Genomic DNA, 19,686 nt, shown 5'->3' on the forward strand with positions numbered 1-19,686 from the left:
GTATAACAGCATTAAAGAAAGAAAGTGCACAGGATGCAAGGCTCTAGCACAAGAAAGAAGCAGACCTAAAAGATGAGGTTTACACACTGTTTGCTGCCACTGCAGAGCTCCCTCTTTGCAATTCATGCAGAAGGAAGTAAGACTTGCATTGGCTGTGTGCTTTGATCCAGCCACATTCAGCATTTGCCTGCTGTTGCCCGCTCTTCCCAGGGCTAGGTGGCTCTAAAACGCAAGACTGGACATTATCTATACCAGGGGTCCCCAAACTTACCCGGCCTTGGGCCGGTTTTTCCGGCACTGATGGCGCGGCGGGCCGGACATGCCCATATGCGCGGGCACTCGCTTTTTCTGGTGCAGCGTGGCACCGGAAATAGCTTGTGCGCATGCGCAAGCATAATTTCCGGCGCACTTCTGGGTCGGTGCGGCACCGGAAATAGCTTGTGTGTGTGCGCACTGGCCTTCGCAGACCCAAAAGTGCGCCGGAAATTATGACTGCACACCGGTAAGAGCGGGTGGCGGGGGTTGGTGGGGGCCGCACAAGTGGCTCTCGCGGGCCGCATCCAGCCCGCGGGCCTTAGTTTTGAGGTGTCTGATCTATACGAAGACACATGGGAGAAGGCGTTTAAACTATACTGCATTGCTTATCAGCATATTGGGACTTTCCATTAGCAACCAGAGACAGCCAGTCAGGGCATAAATCAAACTGCCTTTAACCTATCCATCGCTTTGCCAGCATCCAATTGCTCATTTCCGAATATTATATTTATTACACTGTGGCTGCTATGACTAATTCCATAGAAGCAAGCAGAACATAACAAAATACATAGAGAAAACTTTGGATTTTATTAATTGGGAAGGTATTAATTGGGCAGATTCAAATTTGCTAGTCTGTTGGCATTTGCAATTAAATAAATTACTTTAAAATTTAAAAAAAAAATAACAGAACTTGGGAGGAAAGCTACATTGTCAAATCTGGCTCCTGTGTAATCAAGAGCGGTAGAGAAGATACAAGAGAAATTCCGGGTGACAAGACTAAGTCCCTTTGTTGCTCAGACTAGCAAAAAAGCGCAATGGGATTATTATTTTTAATAGGGGGTCATGTAGTATCAGCTGATGCAGTCTTGTCTATTGGCCCAATAATGCTTCCTTGGATACTGTGGCTAGTATCCCTGGTTTTTATTCATTTGGCCTGAGCTGGGCTAAACTCCTGCCATCTACCCCTGTACAATGCCCCACAGGGGCAAAACTGCTGACAAACACCAAGATATCTAACCATGCCACCAGCTGGCATGTTGAATCATCATCAGCTAATCAAAGGCTCTCAACTATGCATAGGGCATTTGTGCCTTTCAAAATAAAATTAAAAATTAAAAACAAAGCCAGAAAGAGTGACAGTCAAAAAAAAAGAAAAACCATAGTCCACTTCATTCTTGGAAGCCAAGGGGACAGACTTTTTACATGTGTCCAAAGAGAGATGTAAAGAGGCGCATAACTGAACCACTTGGGAGGAAAGCATTCCACTGCTCTCAAGCCACGATCATCCACTGCTCTCAAGCCACAATCAAATAAAAGGTTCTGAACATTCCCAGTTCTCAAAAAGATGGCACTTGGAGCAGAGGCTCATGGAATCAGAGAGCATATGGGAGGGGAAGGCATTCCTCAGGATATTCAGGGCACAGAGGGCTTCAACGGGACAAAATTAGCACCTTGGATTGGTCCTGGAATCATACCGGTATAACTAGTGCAAATATCAAAACACGTGGAATGCTCATATTGAGTGAGCCATGCCTGTTTGATGAGTAGTAGTTTTTGTAATAGATGGATCTATTAGACCACTTTCAAAGGGAGCGCCACAATGAGCACGTGAGAGTAGTTCATGATCCGGACATGACCAAAGCATGAATGACAGTGGACTGGTCTCCATCTTCTTGCAATGGTTTCAGCTGGCAAGAATGTGGAAGCTAACTCGCGCGCGCGCGCACACACACACACACAACATTTTGGAACTTACATCCGCCCCCTAACTTCACCTTACCCTTCCAAATGGTTTTTTGATACGGGTGGGTCAAAGAAGAGCCAGTATTAACCCCAAGTACCAAACTGACCAAAGGTGTCAATTTTATTTTCATACATAAACAAAAAAAATTCAGTGCAGTCATTATTGCCATCCCTCCATCTTGCCTGCTTAACAAATCAGAGGCAACCTATCATGAAACAGCAGCAAAGACACTTGTAGAAGGGGAACTGTGGACTGCAATACAAACAGACAAAAAATCCACACTACTTTTTTTTAAAAAGAGTATTCCTTTTAAATACTCTTGTTTCTTGGGAATACAGGCTAGCTAACAGGAGAGACCGGTCAACAGTTCTGTGTGAAGCATGAGGGGAAGGGGGGGGGGTGGAGACTCACTTGAGAAGTGTCATGATTGAAGATGATGGAGTTGAGGTCCCCGCAGTTGTAATGCTTGATAAGGTCCTCGGTTGTATAAGGGATCTGCAGGCTGCCTGCTCGCAGATTCTCTTGCTGCAAAAGAGTCTGATTCAAAGCAAAGATCACCTAGGCAAGGGGGAAAGGAGGAAAAGGCAGAGTTCCCCATAAGTCCTTAAATGCATTAGCTAAGAAATATATATATCTATATCTAAAAGGATAAAAAATCTTAGCTAAACCGCGCGTGTATCTTTAACCACCCAAACCTCCAATTCACAGAAAGATCATTTTTATCAACATTTGAAGTACTATGGCTTAACACCAATAAATCTCCTAACGATCTAACAATTATGATGCACGAGCCATTTACTGGTATGTTGCAAGACTGATTAGCTTTTTGGAGGAAGATATGTGTGGGATGTAATCCACTGGGACATTCCAAGTACAACATTCCTTGTTTTCCTACAGTGGATGTTTCGTCCAGCCAGTTGAAAAGTTCCTGTTTCCTCCTGGGCTGGAACATCCTTCCTTTTGCATGTGACTAGAGGTGGGCTTGACCTTACCTGTCCAGGTAATAAAAGCATGCTGCCACACTCCCTTTTTCCATCTTCCTTTTGTCGTGTGAACTGCAGTGACTGCTAGCTTGCTGTCACTGGGATTATTCCCCCATACATATGGGGTAGATCCACATGTATATATTTGTAACGAAGTCTGCCTTCAGGGATCCAACTGTGAACTGATGTAAGTAAACTTCTTTTATTGACTTTAAATAAGATTGTCATGTCTTTATTCTTTTTAAGAGGGATAAAAGGGAATTTACCAGGAACATACAATTCAATACTGAATTGTATGATAGTGAGAGGCTTACACAAGCCTGCAACCAGCTATCTGCTGTGCATTAAAGGGGGAATGGAAACTCTGCTAAGTCAAGGAACTTGCTAATGCAAGTTAGGAAGGATACTAATAAACAATATATCCTCTCCTGCCTCCCCGAACATTCCAACAATGTGCACTGTATACCTCCTATGGCCACACTATGTGTTGCTTGCAGTTGTGGGGAGATTTCCCATGGGGTTTATTTTTCTTTGAAAGTTTTTTGTTTTATTTTCTTTGCTTTCTTTGAAAGACTATGATCTTGAGTAATTATTATTATTATTATTATTATTATTATTATTATTATTATTAATATTATTAGAATTTATATACTGCCCTATACCCTGGGGTCTCAGGGCAGTTCACAGAGCAGAGCCCTATAGAAGAATAAGGGATATTTAATTCTCTCCTCCCCCCTCACTAAAAATGTTTCCTCTTCCCTCCACAGCTGCCTCTCTTACGATAACAAAGGAAAGATATTGGGACCTGTATGTAGGGATCGCTATGTCTTCCTGTGTAGGGAGGGGGAATAGGGATTTAAGGGCAACTTGTAAGCAAAACCAAGACAAGGATGTAGATGTCCAAAAAAAGGGGGGAGGTTTAAGCAGACCATCCCCTTTCACCATTACTCTGCTCATGATTGCAACCTGCCTTTTTGCTTAACATGAAAAATTACATTAATGAGAGAGTTGGGGTGTTTTGGAGATTAACTGTTTAGCTCAAGTTTGATTATTAGTACAAGTTTAATGCATGAGAAGTTGAACAAGCAGTTTTAATTTGATAGCAGCTGCACTAGGGACATTATTACATCAGCATATTGATTTTTACTCTTCTGTTACTAATACGTCAAATAGTTTCCTACAATGAATACAATGTTCAGACTGCACCAGGAAATCTACCGGTACTAATCAATTTGTTAAAAAAAATTCTTACACCTATAGGCTTCCATGGCTCTCCACTTTTCTGTTGCATTGTGCAGTTCTCATTCCACACTGGGGCTTGCTCAAAACTAGGTATCCTTTCTAAAACAGCAATTCCGGGAGCAAGTTCCATTGAACATACCAACATCTATGTCCAAAGGTTGTATTGAATAAACAGAGGAGACCCACTGAAATCAATGCAACTAAATTAGCCATGCCCATTAATTACAGTGGGTCTACTCTTAAGTAAAACATAGTTGAATATCACCCTGAGTAACCACACATAGGATTCTACTGTGAATAGAAGCAAAATCCCATGCAGATGAAGCCACAGTTCACTGTATGTGCCATTGCAACCCAATAGCACCTACATGGGGGTACAATATGGCTTATCAAGGCAATGAATAAGGTTGCAGTTAAAGAACTGATATTCTTTTACATTCTGTAAACAGTGGTCCCTTTATGGCGGATGGATCACACAAAGCTAAGAGCTGTTATAAATGGAAGGCCTTTATGCAGAAGCAAAACCTAAAAGCTTCCCAGTATAGTTTGTTCTAGCAAACGTTATCATGTCGGGAGATTGCGATACCAGGTGCAGCGTCAAACAGTGTGCCCTTTGTGAAGAGTTTATCTTTGGTACACAGTTAAGTGACCTACAGTCACAGGCTTTCATAACAAGGGAAAATTCCAGAGCCTGTGAATTCTAAAAGGTGTTGTTGTATTTTTCCTTTGTCAAAAAGGTTTTGACCAATGGAAAGGGAAGGCGGAACGGATAAAATGCAAACTTAATCGAGAAGTGGGTCCCAAAAATTAACGCAGTGTCAAAAGTCGAAATCCTCATGTTTCCTTTTTCATGATTAGCTTCAAAAAGAAAATTCCAATAAGGAAAGCAACAACTTAGCATTTCTATAGTGTTTTGAGAATCCAAGCATTTCTTACACATTACCTTAACAAGCTTTACCAGTATATCAACCCCTTAAATAGATTAGCATTATCCTCATATTGCAGGTGATGGCTGGGGAATAACATCTTGCCTAAGGCTACCTAGTGAGGCAAAAATATGAACTGGGACTATCCTGGTTCATAGGTCAGTCAATCAAGGCCGCTACAGTATTCTTCCTCTAAACAACTTAATTATAGCAGTTAGATAGATAGATAGATAGATAGATAGATAGATATGGGATGAGGTTAGGAATGAGGAACCCAAGAGACATAATCCCTTCCGGCTGATCCTCCAGAGGCCATATGACACCCAAGGCGTGGCCAATGCAAAAGAGGGTGTGGCCAATGTGGGTGTGGCAACCTCCCCCAATCAACAAACAGCACACATCTCCCCACATGCACACATAAAACACGTGCCACATCTGTATAATATTCCCTTCCACAGCTGCACTCCCCCCCAAAAATAAACATTCTTTCACTCTGACCTACTTTCACAGGATACACCACCCTGAGCATAAAGAACAGGATTCTAAAAGAAAATGATCCTGCTCCGCATAGTTTGTGAACCATGTAAGATTGACCTTTGCAAGTAGCTGGCTCTGTTTAAAATGAATTTAACTAACTCTTTAGAAATTACCGGCAGAGTGGAGCAAATCCACAAGTCTGCTGTCCCAAAAATGTTTGAATAAAGAACTTTTAATTTTGACTAAACATGCAGCATGAAATAAGTTAGCATGTAGAATTTAAGAACATATACTGGATTAATGTACCACATCGACTTCAGCTCCAGGATCAAACCAGACTTGGTGTTGCTACATCTGAGATCAGAATTCCAGCAGTTTTTTTAATATACAATACAATAAAATAAAGTTTTAAAAGTGCAATGGACACGTGTGCATAACTGGAGCAAGTGCATGGCATTGGATAAATGATATCAACTCCCCTCCTAAGTGGTTTTCCCAGTTAAAATTCTTCCTCTGTGTATAGGTAAAAAGGTAAAGGTAAAAGACCCCTGGACGGTTAAGTCCAGTCAACTATGGGGTTGCGGCGCTCATCTCGCTTTCAGGCCGAGGATGCCGGCGTTTGTCCACAGACAGCTTGCCCAAGTCATGTGGCCAGCATGACTAAACCGTTTCTGGTGCAACAGGACACCGTGACGAGTGCCAGAGTGCATGGAAACTTCGTTTACCTCCCGCCGCAGTGGTACCTATTTATCTACTTGCACTGGCATGCTTTCAAACTGCTAGGTTGGCAGGAGCTGGGGCAGAGCAACAGGAGCTCACTCCGTTGCAGGGATTCGAACTGCCTACCTTCCGTTTGGCAAGCCCAAGAAGCTCAGTGGTTCAGACCACAGCGCCACCATATAGGTACCATATACACAGCTTACATTTTGCCCAATGGGCAACTGGCAGCTCTGAGGTGCATTTATTTAGGGAAATGGCACACGAGGTTGAGTTGTTAAGCTTCCTGTCCTAGCGCCTTAGTCCCAATATGAATCAGGGGTGTTGACATGTATTTAAATCCATAAAATGTAAAAAATAAATAATTTATATTTTTAACTCCTGGTTTATGTATACAACCTGTGCACCTCAGATATTATTTTCTCCACCCCACACCTCTCCAAATAGTTTTCCTCAGCTCCTTGCCTCCTTCCACACCTATCTTCTAAACCACTTTGCCTACCTGAATTGTAAACATTTCATGGCTTAGGCTTGGTTTGTACTTGCCTCTCTCACACACACCTACTTCCCTTACCACAAAGTGCCTTTGTGTCCCACACGAAGCCACAGCCACACTTCCCCAATGTCCCTCACTTAACATTACATTACACTCCCTCCCTATATTTAACTTTCTCTCACGGCAGGTCCGCACTGAGCCTGGGCATGGCAAACACTGGCCACAAAAATGCCTACTTAACAAAAATTACAAACATGCCACACAACTCATGGGTAAGAGCACATATTAGATGTTCCCTTTGACCTAACACAACAATTTTCCCCAAAAAAAGATGTAGTGGAAACGGAGTAAGTTTTTGCTCAAAAGCAGCCCAGAAAATCTGTGGATGAAAAATGCACCGTGCCACTCAACTTCCCCATCATACATTTTAAAAAAAAATCTCAATAAGCCTTATAATATCCTTTCTACTCCAAATTCCTCATGAACCACCCTCGAACTTAACTGCCCTACACCGCCAAATTAGAAAATAGTTCAAAAGACCGATTTCAGACTTCCGGCGGCTGACGCCATTGCGGGTGGTCGTGGGCTGCTTCGGCTGCGAAGCACCCAGTCCATCCCGGGGGTTAGGAGCCCTGCTACCGCAAAGCGGGGCTCCGGTTGGGGTGCGGGAAGAGCGTCCCGCACCCTGGGCTCCCCGGCTGTGCCCGTTGTGGCTCCGAACCCTTCCCCCGCTCCCCCTGTAAAGGGGGAGTGGGGGTGAAGGGACGACGGAGCCGGGCTATAGGGGACATGCCCCAACCGGGATGTAAATGCGGCGACAAAGCCTGTGATGAGCGTCTAAGTTCTACCTGTCCTTAATGAGCTGTTAAGAACCCAGAGGCGGTGAGTAATTGATTGACTCTTTGTATTCCTGGAACGATCTGGGGGAAAGAAGAAAGGCAGCCCGCCTCCCTCCCTTCGGGAGATGAAAGGAATTAACTCTTTAAGTGACTGCTGCTACAACAATCGATTGAAAGTATTTGGAATTTGAAAACTGAGACTGTTGAGATTTCCCTTCGGGGGTTAACTGGGGGAAAAATATCTCCATTTGAAGTTTTGGTCTTTATACTCCGGCATCGGAGAAATGGCGACGACTTGGACTTTCGTGGGAAAAAACTGAAACAAAGAAAGGAAGAGACAGGAACTGAAACTTGATACTCACCCTCCCTCCTAAAATGCTGGACTTTGCGTTTGCACTGGTATCGAGCTCTGGTTTGGAGGAGGAGGAAATGCTTACTGTCTTGCAACTGGAACTGCTTAATCGAAAACTACAAATTTTGAGTGGAATTATAAATGAAAAGAACTTACTTTCCACAGAAGAGGCTTTTCAAAAGGTCTACACAATGGAAACAAACTTTGGCAAAGAGCTGGGAGAGGCGCTTGAAGGATGGTTTGAGATGGCTGGGCAACTCCGAAAGGAAGGGGGGCCGGTTTCTGGGGGTGGCAGCCCTGGAACGGGAAAATTTATAATATCCAGACTCCGAGGTGGCAGCTCGGGGGCAAGGGACAAGGAATTAAGATTTCTACAAGAAGAAGAAGAAGAAGAAGAAAAAGAAACGGAGAAACCCAGAATGGAGGGGAGGAACACCCTGAGGCTCGATGCGGGGTTTGTTGTGGATGCAGCCTGGACCTGTGGACACTTAGAGGAAGACAATTGGAGATTTGGTTCTGGTGAAAGACAGAAAAAGACAATGGACAGAGGGGGAGTGGGTTGAAATATTAAATGTATAATTCAAATGGTCTGCCATGGTATCCGAAATCGGAGTGTGAAGTCTGTTAATTACAAGTTTATTTTAAATAAGTAAGGAGATATTGAATCTTAAGTTAAAAGCAGCATGATAAAGGATAGAAGAAATAAGTTTAGCTATAAGAATACTTGGTTAAGATCTAGGTTATAATGCAAAGATTAAGACAATTGTGTTTTTTCTTTTAAGTAAAGTTAAATTTTTTACAGAGAAAAGTTGTTAAGGAAATAGTATATTGATTTAAAACCGAAGGTGTATAGGCGGGGGAAGTCAAAAGTCAAGATTCAGAACTAGAATTTTTTTTTTGCAAGGTATATAGATAAGAAGAAGAATCCTGACATTATGTGTATTTGTATTTGTTTTGTATTTGTAGGTGTGGGGTTGGGTTTGTGTTATATTATGAAAATGCTAATAAATTCTGTTTAAAAAAAAAAAAAAGACCGATTTCATACTCTAAGATACAGAACCTGGTCTCCCTGCCCCATCCACATTTTTCGTTATAATGTCGGTATTTGATTCAGCTGACCTACCCTTAAAGCAAGGTGACAACTTTGGTCCTTTAACAGAAGCATTCTTGCAGCTGTATAATACTCTATTTTGGGTAAGCAGAAAGTCTCAAGTCTTTCGGAGAGGTACTTGGGGTGAAACTGGTTATAATGTCCCGGGACGGCGGGAAATACAACAGAATTTACAAACATTATATGCCATGCATGCCATTTCATGGTTGGGCCTCCTACAAAGAATCCAGTGTGCTGTACTAGTTATAGCCCCAGATGAAAAGTGGCCATCGACATGTGTCCTGCATAAGCAATTTTACAACAGTAAAGCAGATTTTCGATATTGGGAAATTTATTCCCAATAGATGATCTGCCTATAGGTAGCGCTGCTACTCACAAACAGAAAAATGGAGGGAACTTAGGCAAGGAAGAGGAAGTCAGTTGGAAAGTGTGAATTGACTAACCAAAATATATACTGCACTTTTACAACAACAACAACAACAACAACCAACAACAACAAAAACTCCACACAACTGTTGTTATTGTTATCCCCCGAATAAACTGCACAGAATACAGATTCCTTCCCTCCCTCCCTTTGCTCCCTTACATTGTGCTGCATTTGTTATTCCAAAACCTTTCTGGGACTGGCTTGCAGGAAGCCAAGCCAAGTTTGTTGCCTTTTCAAAAATATTTCTCACCCCCCCCCCCGCACCCCAACCCACAACCCGAACAAGGATGCACCATCCCTACTAAAATGCATTCACGCCAACATCAAAGCAGCTTCTGAAAGGATGCACTGGGAGAACAAAAGTAACAACTTTATTTCAAACCTTCCCCCACAAACACCCACCCACACCCAACTCCCCGTTTCCACTACAATCTCTCCCTCCTCCTTGTCCCCAATTTTTGGTAGTGTGGAAAAAATTGATTCAGCTTTGTAGTCAACATCGTGCTCCAGGCTTCATTCTCCTGGCTTGAGATTTCTTCAGCTGTCAGGGCAGGGGTGGGGAGACACTTGTCCCTTTTGCCAGCATTGTTGGAGCAGCCTGCTAGGCCAAGGGGGTGGGGGTATGAGAGGGTTAGAGCCCGGCAGATGCCTTTTTTGTCAAAGACAAAAGACCCCCAGCCATCCTCTCCACTTTTCATCACTTTCATCCAGGCCGGATCAAAGCACTGCTCTGCATATGAAAGGGGCCCGGCATTATGCGCCTCAAATTAGCCTATCGCCACCCCGCTAGCCTCTGAGGCCTTTCAACAAAAGCTCCCACATCTGTTCCATCTGATCCATTTGCCTCATCTTCTCTCTCTCTCTCTCTCTCTCTGTGTGTGTGTGAGTGTTTCTTCCCCACCCTCCCTTTGGAAAGCAATTCAGCTCCCTGAATTATAGTTCTGGGAGAGAAGGTCTTCCTCTCCTCAGGAGGACCCCTCGGCTCTCTAGGGATCGTTTCGACCTGCCATACTCACTCCAGCCACTCACGCTGTGGGTACTCTGGCACAATGGATCCGTTTCTGCACTCGCCTTTCTTCACCTGATGCAGGAGACCCGGGCCGCTGAATGTTGCAAGCGAAGGCCGCTAGCCCTGAATCAAAGCGATCCTCGAATCAAAGGCAGGGTGGCTATGAAAGTCAATAATCCTCTTTTGTCATGGTAATGGTTCGTGCCAAGCACTGAGAAGAAAAGCGGGACTCTTTGCTTAGATGCTGTGCACTTCCTTAGATGTGCTACGCCTGCCTCTCAGCTGCTTTTGAAGCCCTGCTCAAAGCCTATAACCTGAACTTTCCTCAGACCCTGCGAAGACCCACCCAGAGCACAAATACAGGGGGGAAAGGGCCAAAGATTTCAGAGCGGATCCCTTAAAAAAAAAAAAAAAAACTTCATGCGCCATGGGTAGGCCTATACAGTGGTACCTCAGGTTACATGCGCTTCAGGCTACAGACTCCACTAACCCAGAAATAACGCTTCAGGTTAAGAACTTTGCTTCAGGATAAGAACAGAAATTGTGCTCTGGCGGCGCAGCGGCAGCGGGAGGCCCCATTAGCTAAAGTGGTGCTTCAGGTTAAGAACAGTTTCAGGTTAAGAACAGACCTCCGGAACAAATTAAGTATGTAACCAGAGGTACCACTGTATATGGATGCTACACCAGAATTTTCAGTCTACAATGTCAGAATTCACAATTCACAAATATATTTATCAAATTTTAATCTCCTGCTGAAAGGTTTTGTGCGCTTGGCTCTCTAAAACGGAATGAAGGGCAGCGCCTCACTTTATATGGCATATAGGATTGCTGTGAATAAAACGGGGCTTCCCGCAGTAACTACATAGATGTGAATGAACAATCGTGATAGCTCCACAGTTGGTTGGAGTGTGGTGCTGATAACGCCAAGGTTGCAGGTTTGATCCGCGTACGGGACAGCTGCATTGCAGGGGGTTGGACTAGATGATCCTCAGGGTCCCTTCCAATTCTACGATTCTAAGATATACATGTTCTCACTGTACATACATGGTTTGGGAGCCCTGACTGGACCAGCTCTCCAAGGGCACATATACAGTTGCTTAAGGGTGAATATTGTCAATCACTCTCTTCATATTTGCTGCCCAAGGCACTCAAGGTATGCCAAACCAAATAAAACTGTTACATAAACATGTAGAGCCACTTTCTCTGAGAATTCTGTGGAGGTTATACAAATACGCAAGTTCACCCCAAATCTTGCAAGCCAATAACAGCATCATGCACAAAATAAGCAGCAAGCCATCACATTTCAAGCCCTCTTGTTCTATTTTTACTCATTAAGCCAAACTGGCAGAAGAGCAAGATTATCTTGCATTCAATTTGAACTAAGAAATTGCTTTCCAGAGATATATTTATTTTTCTGCACCCAAATTAAAAAAAAATGCATGATTCAATTTCCAATGCACATTAAAGCACAGAAGTAATAGGTGAGCTATTATCCTGCTATTTATGTATGTATTTATTTCATTTTACCCTCACCCTTTAGCCCTAAAATGGGGACGTCCAAGAAGAGGTTAGCCCACCTTGCATGTAGTGGGTGAACGGGCAAATTGGTTGTTTACTCCACTGCCAACACTGTCCCCAAAGTTCAACACATTCTCTCCAGGAGGCAATGGCAGTCATTTTGTTTATACAAGGGAAAGTCAAGAGGTACAACTCAAGGGAATCATAGATGGGTCCAGAGCTCCTCTCTGCCCTCCAATGGCTGCATCAGCCAGCCGGGCTCCCCCCGCACACACACCCCGGGTGCCAACAACCACCGCTACACCACTGGAAGGATGTTAAACCTGTGTCAGTAACAGCAGTATCTGGTGTGAGAGCCACACTTTGCCCTTTCTCAAATGCACTAAAGATTGCATCCTGCTTATCTTGTCTCAAAAACAAAACAAAAAACAAGAAAACAGTGGGAGCCACCTGCACAGCCCCACTTTGGGTTTTCTTTCCTGGTCACACTGGAGTGTGATAGGAGTTTTGGAAACCAACTATATACACATCAGTGTGCTGATGTCACACAACTCTATTTCATTATAATATCTGAATCATGGAGGTGCTGTTTAGGACCTGGGCTGGTGCCTGGAGGCAGTGGCGGGATGGAGGAGGGCAAATAAGCTGAGTCTTAATCCTGGCAGGACGGAAGCACTGTGGATGAGTGAAATTAGTCAGTTGCCTGTCTTGGATGGGGTTTCTCTCTCCAAAAGGAGCCGGCACACAGCCTGAAGTTGCTCTGGATCCAACCTAGGTAGCCTCCATGGGTAGAACTGCCTTTTACCAGATTCAACTATTCCTGGACCCAAAGAGCTTGACCCCAGCTTGACTGGTTCAGGCACCAGTGGTTTTCAAGATTAGATTACTGCCATGTATTCTATGTGGGGCTTTCCTCGAGTTTGACCAGAAATTGCAGTTAGTGCAGAATGAATAATAATAGCTTAAAGGTCCTGGGCCCTGAGGAAGCAAGACTATCCTCCACCAGGGCCAAGGCTTTTTCAGTGACGGCTCCGACCTGGTGGAATGCTCTGTTCCACAAGACTAGGGCCCTGCAGGACTTGATCTCCTTCCGCAGGGCCTGTAAGACAGAGCTATTCCGCCTGGCCTTCAATTTAAATTAGCCTGATCCTCTATTGCGTGTTTAGACATTTTAAACCATTCCCTAGAAATAAATTCACACATGACTCAGATATTTGGTTTGGTTTTTTGGCAGAATTTAGGCCACAACTTTATTGATTACAATCAAGTGAGTGGTTGGCATAGGCTCTGGTTTGACTAGCTCCCTCCACCCTTGCAGGCAGCGCTGACCCAGAGCTCTATCATAGTTCAGCCAAGGGTGAACACCAGGGACAGTGGAAAGCGGGACCCCGCCAGTCAGCCACCCTGATGTCCCCCGGACTCGGGCACAGGAACAACCCCACTCAGGGTTGACCAAACCATTGAGTCCCTGGATTCCTTTACCGGAATACCCTTCGCATAGGAGTGGCCAGGCCCTTCTGCCACCCCTATTACCTGAACCAGAGCCTATCCGCAACCTTACAAGTTGTGACGATTTGCTATGTGGCAGGCGAAACCCAAATGGCAACAGCCAATCAGCCAAGTGGGAAAATTCCTGCCGTGCCCCTGCCCCAACAACAGGCGACACACGACGGCATAGCAAGGTCAAGCGCAAGCCCTAAATATAGGGAGAGGTGGGCGGGTGTTCCGATGCACTAGCCCCAAGAGGAAGCTCAGGCGCACATGCATGGGCCTCGATGTCCTTTCCTGGCATCCCATTGGCCAGATTGCTCCCAGCATCGAGGGACCTACCAATAGGGTGTTGTGGCTATCCAAATGATCCCCACCCACAACACAGGGTCTGGTTGCCAGGTCACACAGCAACACTGTGAGGGAGGACCAGATTTTCCTTTTCCCTTTCCTCTTATATGAAGAAACCCTTTCTGGGACCCCACATTTAAATGCTTCCCTGGTCTCCTTGCTGGCCCTAGTAGGACCAACTTGGCCAGTTAGCCCTGGTGATCATTCAATGTCTACTGACTGGGGGTTTTTTTCTCAAAAAAAAAATGACCCCTGAATTTTTGAATTTAATTGATTATTGATGCTGCATTTTATGTTGTATTCTATGCTGTTTTAAAGTCACATTTTAATCAATGTTTTATACAGGTATACCCCGAGGTTGCGGATGTCCGGGACCCCCGGATGCGCAGAACGCTTCTGCACACTTCGCGCATGCGCAGAAGCGCTCAAATCGCGCTACTTCTGGGGTTTTTCTGGGGGGGGGGTGTTTGTGTTAAGCACGCCCGTGTTACATAGCACAATCTGGAACGGATCACGTGCGTAACAAGGGGTACCACTGTATTTGCTGTTAGCCGCCCTGAGCACGGTTTTTAAACCGGGAAGGGTGGGGTATAAAAGAAAATTTATTTTGATTATTATTAACGTTGCTGGCAGGAGAAAGCCCCCATCAGAATGTAACACCCCAGCTCAGAGATCTGCACTAATCTGTCACTAGGCCAACTCCAAAGCATTACTATTGGTGTATATTGCCTTTAATGACTGGGGGTGGTTACTGGGGGGGGGGGGTTGCCTTACCCCACCCACATGAGATCACTCAGCTGCTTCAATCTGCAGAACTGTTACAGGTGCCACAGAACACTTGTTCTGCGACTGTCAGAAACTGATATTTTTGTGTGGGGGCACCTACATCTCGCAACTCCTCGCCTATTGGCAACAAGGGGCCTTTGGTGTATTATTTTCAGGGCCTGCTTTTAAAATAATAATGCAAGCCTATCCAGACATGTAGACGCTGGGGCGTTTTAAGCTTTTCACTAGTGATTGCCTTTAGCTGTTTTTATGGATAATTTTAATATTTATTGTAAACTGCTTAGAGGTTTTACTACAATCAAGCAGGATATAAACTTCGTTAAGTAATTCACCAAATAAACGTCTGAAAACTTAATCTTCAGTCTTGGAAATACTGTATTTTAAAAAATCCATTTTTTCTCCAGTCCTTTGGTGTCTCACCTGTTCTCCGTGAGGTTTCAAAACTGATGGCTAGTGGCTCTGCTGTGTCCTGTGCTACATCCTTTAGAAGGCTTGTGGGGTGTCATCTGGTCCTGCTGATTTAGAAATATGTAATTTTACTACATATTCTTTTCACCTTTGCTTTTTTCCTTGCCTAGCCAACGTAAGTGATAGTTAGTTCTCAACTGTTCGTATTACAGGGGCAAGTCTGAATGCCCCTCCCCAAAAAAGTCACTTTCTACATACTAGGATAGCTGAGTCAATAGAACATCGAGACTCTTAATCTCAGGGTCGTGGGTTCAAGCTCCACGTTGGGCAAAAGATTCCTGCACTGCAGGGGGTTGGACTAGATCAGGCTTCCTCAACCTCGGCCCTCCGGATGTTTCTGGCCTACAAGTCCCATGATTCCTAGCTAGCAGGACCAGTGGTCAGGGATGATGGGAATTGTAGTCTCAAAACATCTGGAGGGCCGAGGTTGAGGAAGCTTGGACTAGATCAGTGTTTTTCAACCACTGTTCCGTGGCACACTAGTGTGCCGTGAGATGTTGCCTGGTGTGCCGTGGGAAAAATTGAAAAATTACTTTATATATAGTCAATATAGGCACAGAGTTAATTTTTTTAACATTTTCTAATGGTGGTGTGCCTCGTGATTTTTTTCATGAAACAAGTGTGCCTTTGCCCAAAAAAGGTTGAAAAACACTGGACTAGATCACCCTTGTGGTTCCTTCCAACTCTACGATACTGTCTGAGGAGCTCTTGTGATAGTTCACAAGATAAAAGGCTCCCATTTGCTAAATATAAGAACGTGTGTGTGTGTGTCCAAATGCTTCCACATATGACCTTGGCCATACAAAGCTACGCAGATATTCTGGAAACATTGATGATAAGAGACCACTGCATTCAAACTAGTGTTGTGTGAAGTTCATTCGGGTCACTATTTTCCAAATCTACCACTATATATTTAAATTAGGGTCACCATATTTCAAAAATTGAAAATCCTGACACGACAGTTTTTAAAACTCAACATTGGTCATTTGGGAAAGCAGGGCTATGTCTTTTGTGGCATGCAATTGTTAGGAAACTGTCCTTGCTATGAGGTGCTGCTGATCTATAAAATAGATACTGCTGGTTTCACAACACCACATGGACAGGGGCGCAGCTAGCTGCTCCGGCACCCAGAGTCACCCAGGGGCGGGGCGATCCCACACAGGGATCCACCACAGGTGAGCCACCCAGGGGGGCGGCGCGACGAGCTGCCTACGGAGTCTGCCTGGCGGACGCAAGCCCCACGCTGCCGTTTCAGGCAGCGTGGGGGCTGAGCCACCGCATCACTCCCAGGAGACGCACACGGCTCAGGCGCACTGCAGGTCAGGCCCCGCAGTAAGTGCCGCCCCCCGTGGTGTGCCATTTTGTCACCACCTCAGGGATGACACCCGGGGCGGCCCGCATCCCACACGCCCATGGAATAGAAATGTCAAATCTTCAGTCAGGTGCGTAGCAAGCCGGCGCTGCCCCCTAGTGCGCACGCGCCGTGATGTCATGGCGCTCGCGCACACGCAGCATCCCAGGCACACCGCACATGCCTTGGACTCTACTCCTGTCCTTAAAACTTGCTGCGCCGCCGCACGGTCAGAAGGGGTGCCAGCCACTTGTGCCCGCCATCTTGGGTGGACTGCACATGGGCAGTACCTGGGGTGGCCCGCCCCCCGCCCCCCCTTGCTCCGCTCCTGTCTTCAGTCTTTATGGTCATAAACTGAGAGGTGGGGTTGTGTGTGTGTGTCCTTGAGACAATTTTGAATGACAGGAGTAGAGTCCAAGGCAGCTACTAAAAACATTACCGCGCCTGGTAAATGGCAGGCATTGTGAAGGAGCTGTCAGAACACCTTTGCCCATGACACCTGCAGGCACTTTAATGCCCTCTCAGTCTGGAGAGGCTCTGCTTACAATTACTACAAATAAATCCAGCATTAGCGATTGCAAGGAAAGTGAACTTGACTTAATCGCACCCCCCCCCCTTTTAAAATGAAGTAAAGATGTAGCTCAAGGACATTAGCACAAAGCCCACTTTGAACAGCACATTGCAAAAGAGACTCTCACCCAGATTGCTAACAATCAAAATCAAATGCCCATTTTCAAGGATAACTTCTTTTGTGCTGGAGAAATAAGCAAGGAGAACCAATTGCATTTGTGTTATTACTGTATTTCAAAACAGGTCTGCTAAGTGTTCAAGGAACTATTCCTAATTGTCAAATAACCTTTCACAAGTATCTATTTGCCTGAGAACTTCAGATAATATCTTTAGCATTCAATAATAAATGATATTTTTTTAAGGAATGAAATGTCAGGCTTGTTGACACTGAAGTTCCAATATTTAGCAACATTACTGGAACTCATGGGGTGGTTTTCTTTTTGAAAGAGGAATTATCATTTGAGCACACAAACAGGTGAAAAGGCGGTATCTATGGCAGCTACCCATGCAACTTTTCCATTTATGAATCTATGGATCAGCAAAGATAACACATCAACCTTGGGGAGGGTGTTTGCACAGTAGAACCAGCATGACCAGTGGTTAGAGATGATGGGAGTTGTAGCCCAGCAACAATTGAAAGGCCAGAGATTCCCCTTTCCTAATATCTTTTCCAGAGTTAAGAATATCAGCCAGCATCAGAACCACTGGCCCTAGAAAGCTTACAGTAAGCTAAAATAATCAATTTATAACTAAGCTGAATTAAAAATAATAACTGGAGAGGCCAGGTGCCCAAATTTACTACGGACAGTCATCTGTTTTTAGGGCTCTGGTCCAAGTTCAGATTAGAGAGACAGAACCGTAAGAAAAGATTGCTGAGGCCTTGAAGCTGCCCATCAAAAGCTAGCAGCCCCAGGACAGCAGACTGAGTAGGCACACAGGTCACCCTCTCCCCACTATAATAAATCACAGAATCAAAGAATGGTAGAGTTGGAAGGGACCAAAGCATCATCTATTCCAACCCCCTGCAATGCAGGACTATGCAGATGTCCCTTATGGGGATCGAACCTGCAACCTTGGCATTATCAACACCACACTCTAACCAACTGAGCTATCCAGGCTCTATTAATATATTGCATTTTTATTTAAATTAAATTATTTCTAAATATCCATCTTGACATTTATTAAATTTATATCCTGCGCTTCCCACCGAAGGAGCACAGATAAAGAGACATGTAAATGAACAAATGCAAATCTGCCCCGTATTTTGGTGACAGGTTTCCTCCTTTTTGGCGGTTCATATGCAACCACCCTAAAAGTAACAAACAATTGTGACAAAATGAGGATCTTTGGTTCCTCTCAGTGTTATGTATTGAAGTTCTCACCCTAGGCCACTAGGGGTGTGTGTATATATAGTTCATTCTGCTGCAGTTTTCACTCAGGTCCGCACATGCAAATGAGGGATTGAAAAGTGACGTTCAGGGATTGGGTAACTACAGAAAGTTGTTACTGTTGCTTTGTAGCTGAGTTCTATATAAGCAGGCTGCTGAGGCCTTCAGCTCACTTCTGTTCCAGCCTGAGAATAAACAAGAGCTGCTTGGAAATCACTGTGTCGTCTGCTGTGTCCACACAGTACTTAACACTCAGTTTCTGCTCCTCAGACAGAGCTCCACAGAATACCAGCTTTGATGAAACTTTTCTCCATTTGGATAGCCTCGTAAGGGCACACCAAAACGTTATCCCTCCCCACAAAAAAACATGAAATATAATGTCAGCAGAAGCTCATTTACAAAGGTAGACAGATACTCCATGTAAATATCTAACACACAGGACACTAAAATGTTCAAACAGAGTTTGTATATTTTAGTCCAGCCCTTCTGTTGTTAACTTCACCACCAATGGATTAGGACGATGCAACACAATTTTCCTGAGCCTTGGTTGATTCTGCATTCTAAAGTAGCCATAATGGTTGAGGAGAGGGGGTCACATCATATCTCTTAGCTAACTTCCACCACTTCTCTACAACTGACCCATTTAGTTTTGCACAGGGAAGCAACGCTGACCGGTTGGCTCCACCACCTGTCCTAAGAGTGCATCTGAGATCTTCCAGAGCACAGAAGGGTTGAGTGGCAAAAGCACAGGGGAAGAAGTGTGGAAAAGACACTGCTCTAAGGTTCGTGTTGCACAGGTTAGACATTTGAACACCAAAGCGCAAACAAAACAATGGTTCCACCTTCAAGTTTCAATTACATATCATTTATGGATTGAAAGCAACAACAGCAGACAAGAACAATTTTATTATCAGGAGGAATAAGCAGACACTGGCAATTTATGCTCTTGTTTTTGTCAGAATTCTCTGACATCCTTTTACACCAAGTCACCTGCTTGGACAGGGCATAAATGTCAGCTGGGAACATCCCAGTTCAGCTTTCACCATAACCATGTGGGAATGTAATCCACTGAGAGCAGTCAAGTACTACATTCCTTATTTTCCTAGAGTGGACATGCAAGGGAATGTTTGGTCCAGCCAGTTGAAACTTCCTGTTCCTCCTGGCCTAGAGCATCCTTCCTTGCATGTG

At 44.5% G+C, this 19,686-nt stretch overlaps 1 protein-coding gene across 2 annotated transcripts in view; it reads right to left on the reverse strand.

Moving 5' to 3' along the window:
- Positions 1–19,686, reverse strand: part of TRABD2A (TraB domain containing 2A) — a 69,788-nt gene that overhangs the window by 23,376 nt on the left and 26,726 nt on the right. Inside the window, exon 3 of one of the 2 annotated variants that reach the window (XM_033173283.1) lies at positions 2,411–2,557. The exons of the other annotated variant lie outside the window; for it this stretch is intronic. Within the exon in view, the coding sequence (XP_033029174.1) occupies positions 2,411–2,557 (147 nt within the window). The remainder of the gene's footprint in view (positions 1–2,410; positions 2,558–19,686) is intronic. 2 annotated transcript variants of the gene reach the window in all.

The sequence above is a fragment of the Lacerta agilis genome, chromosome 16, assembly GCF_009819535.1.
Source record: "Lacerta agilis isolate rLacAgi1 chromosome 16, rLacAgi1.pri, whole genome shotgun sequence".
Taxonomy (NCBI): domain Eukaryota; kingdom Metazoa; phylum Chordata; class Lepidosauria; order Squamata; family Lacertidae; genus Lacerta; species Lacerta agilis.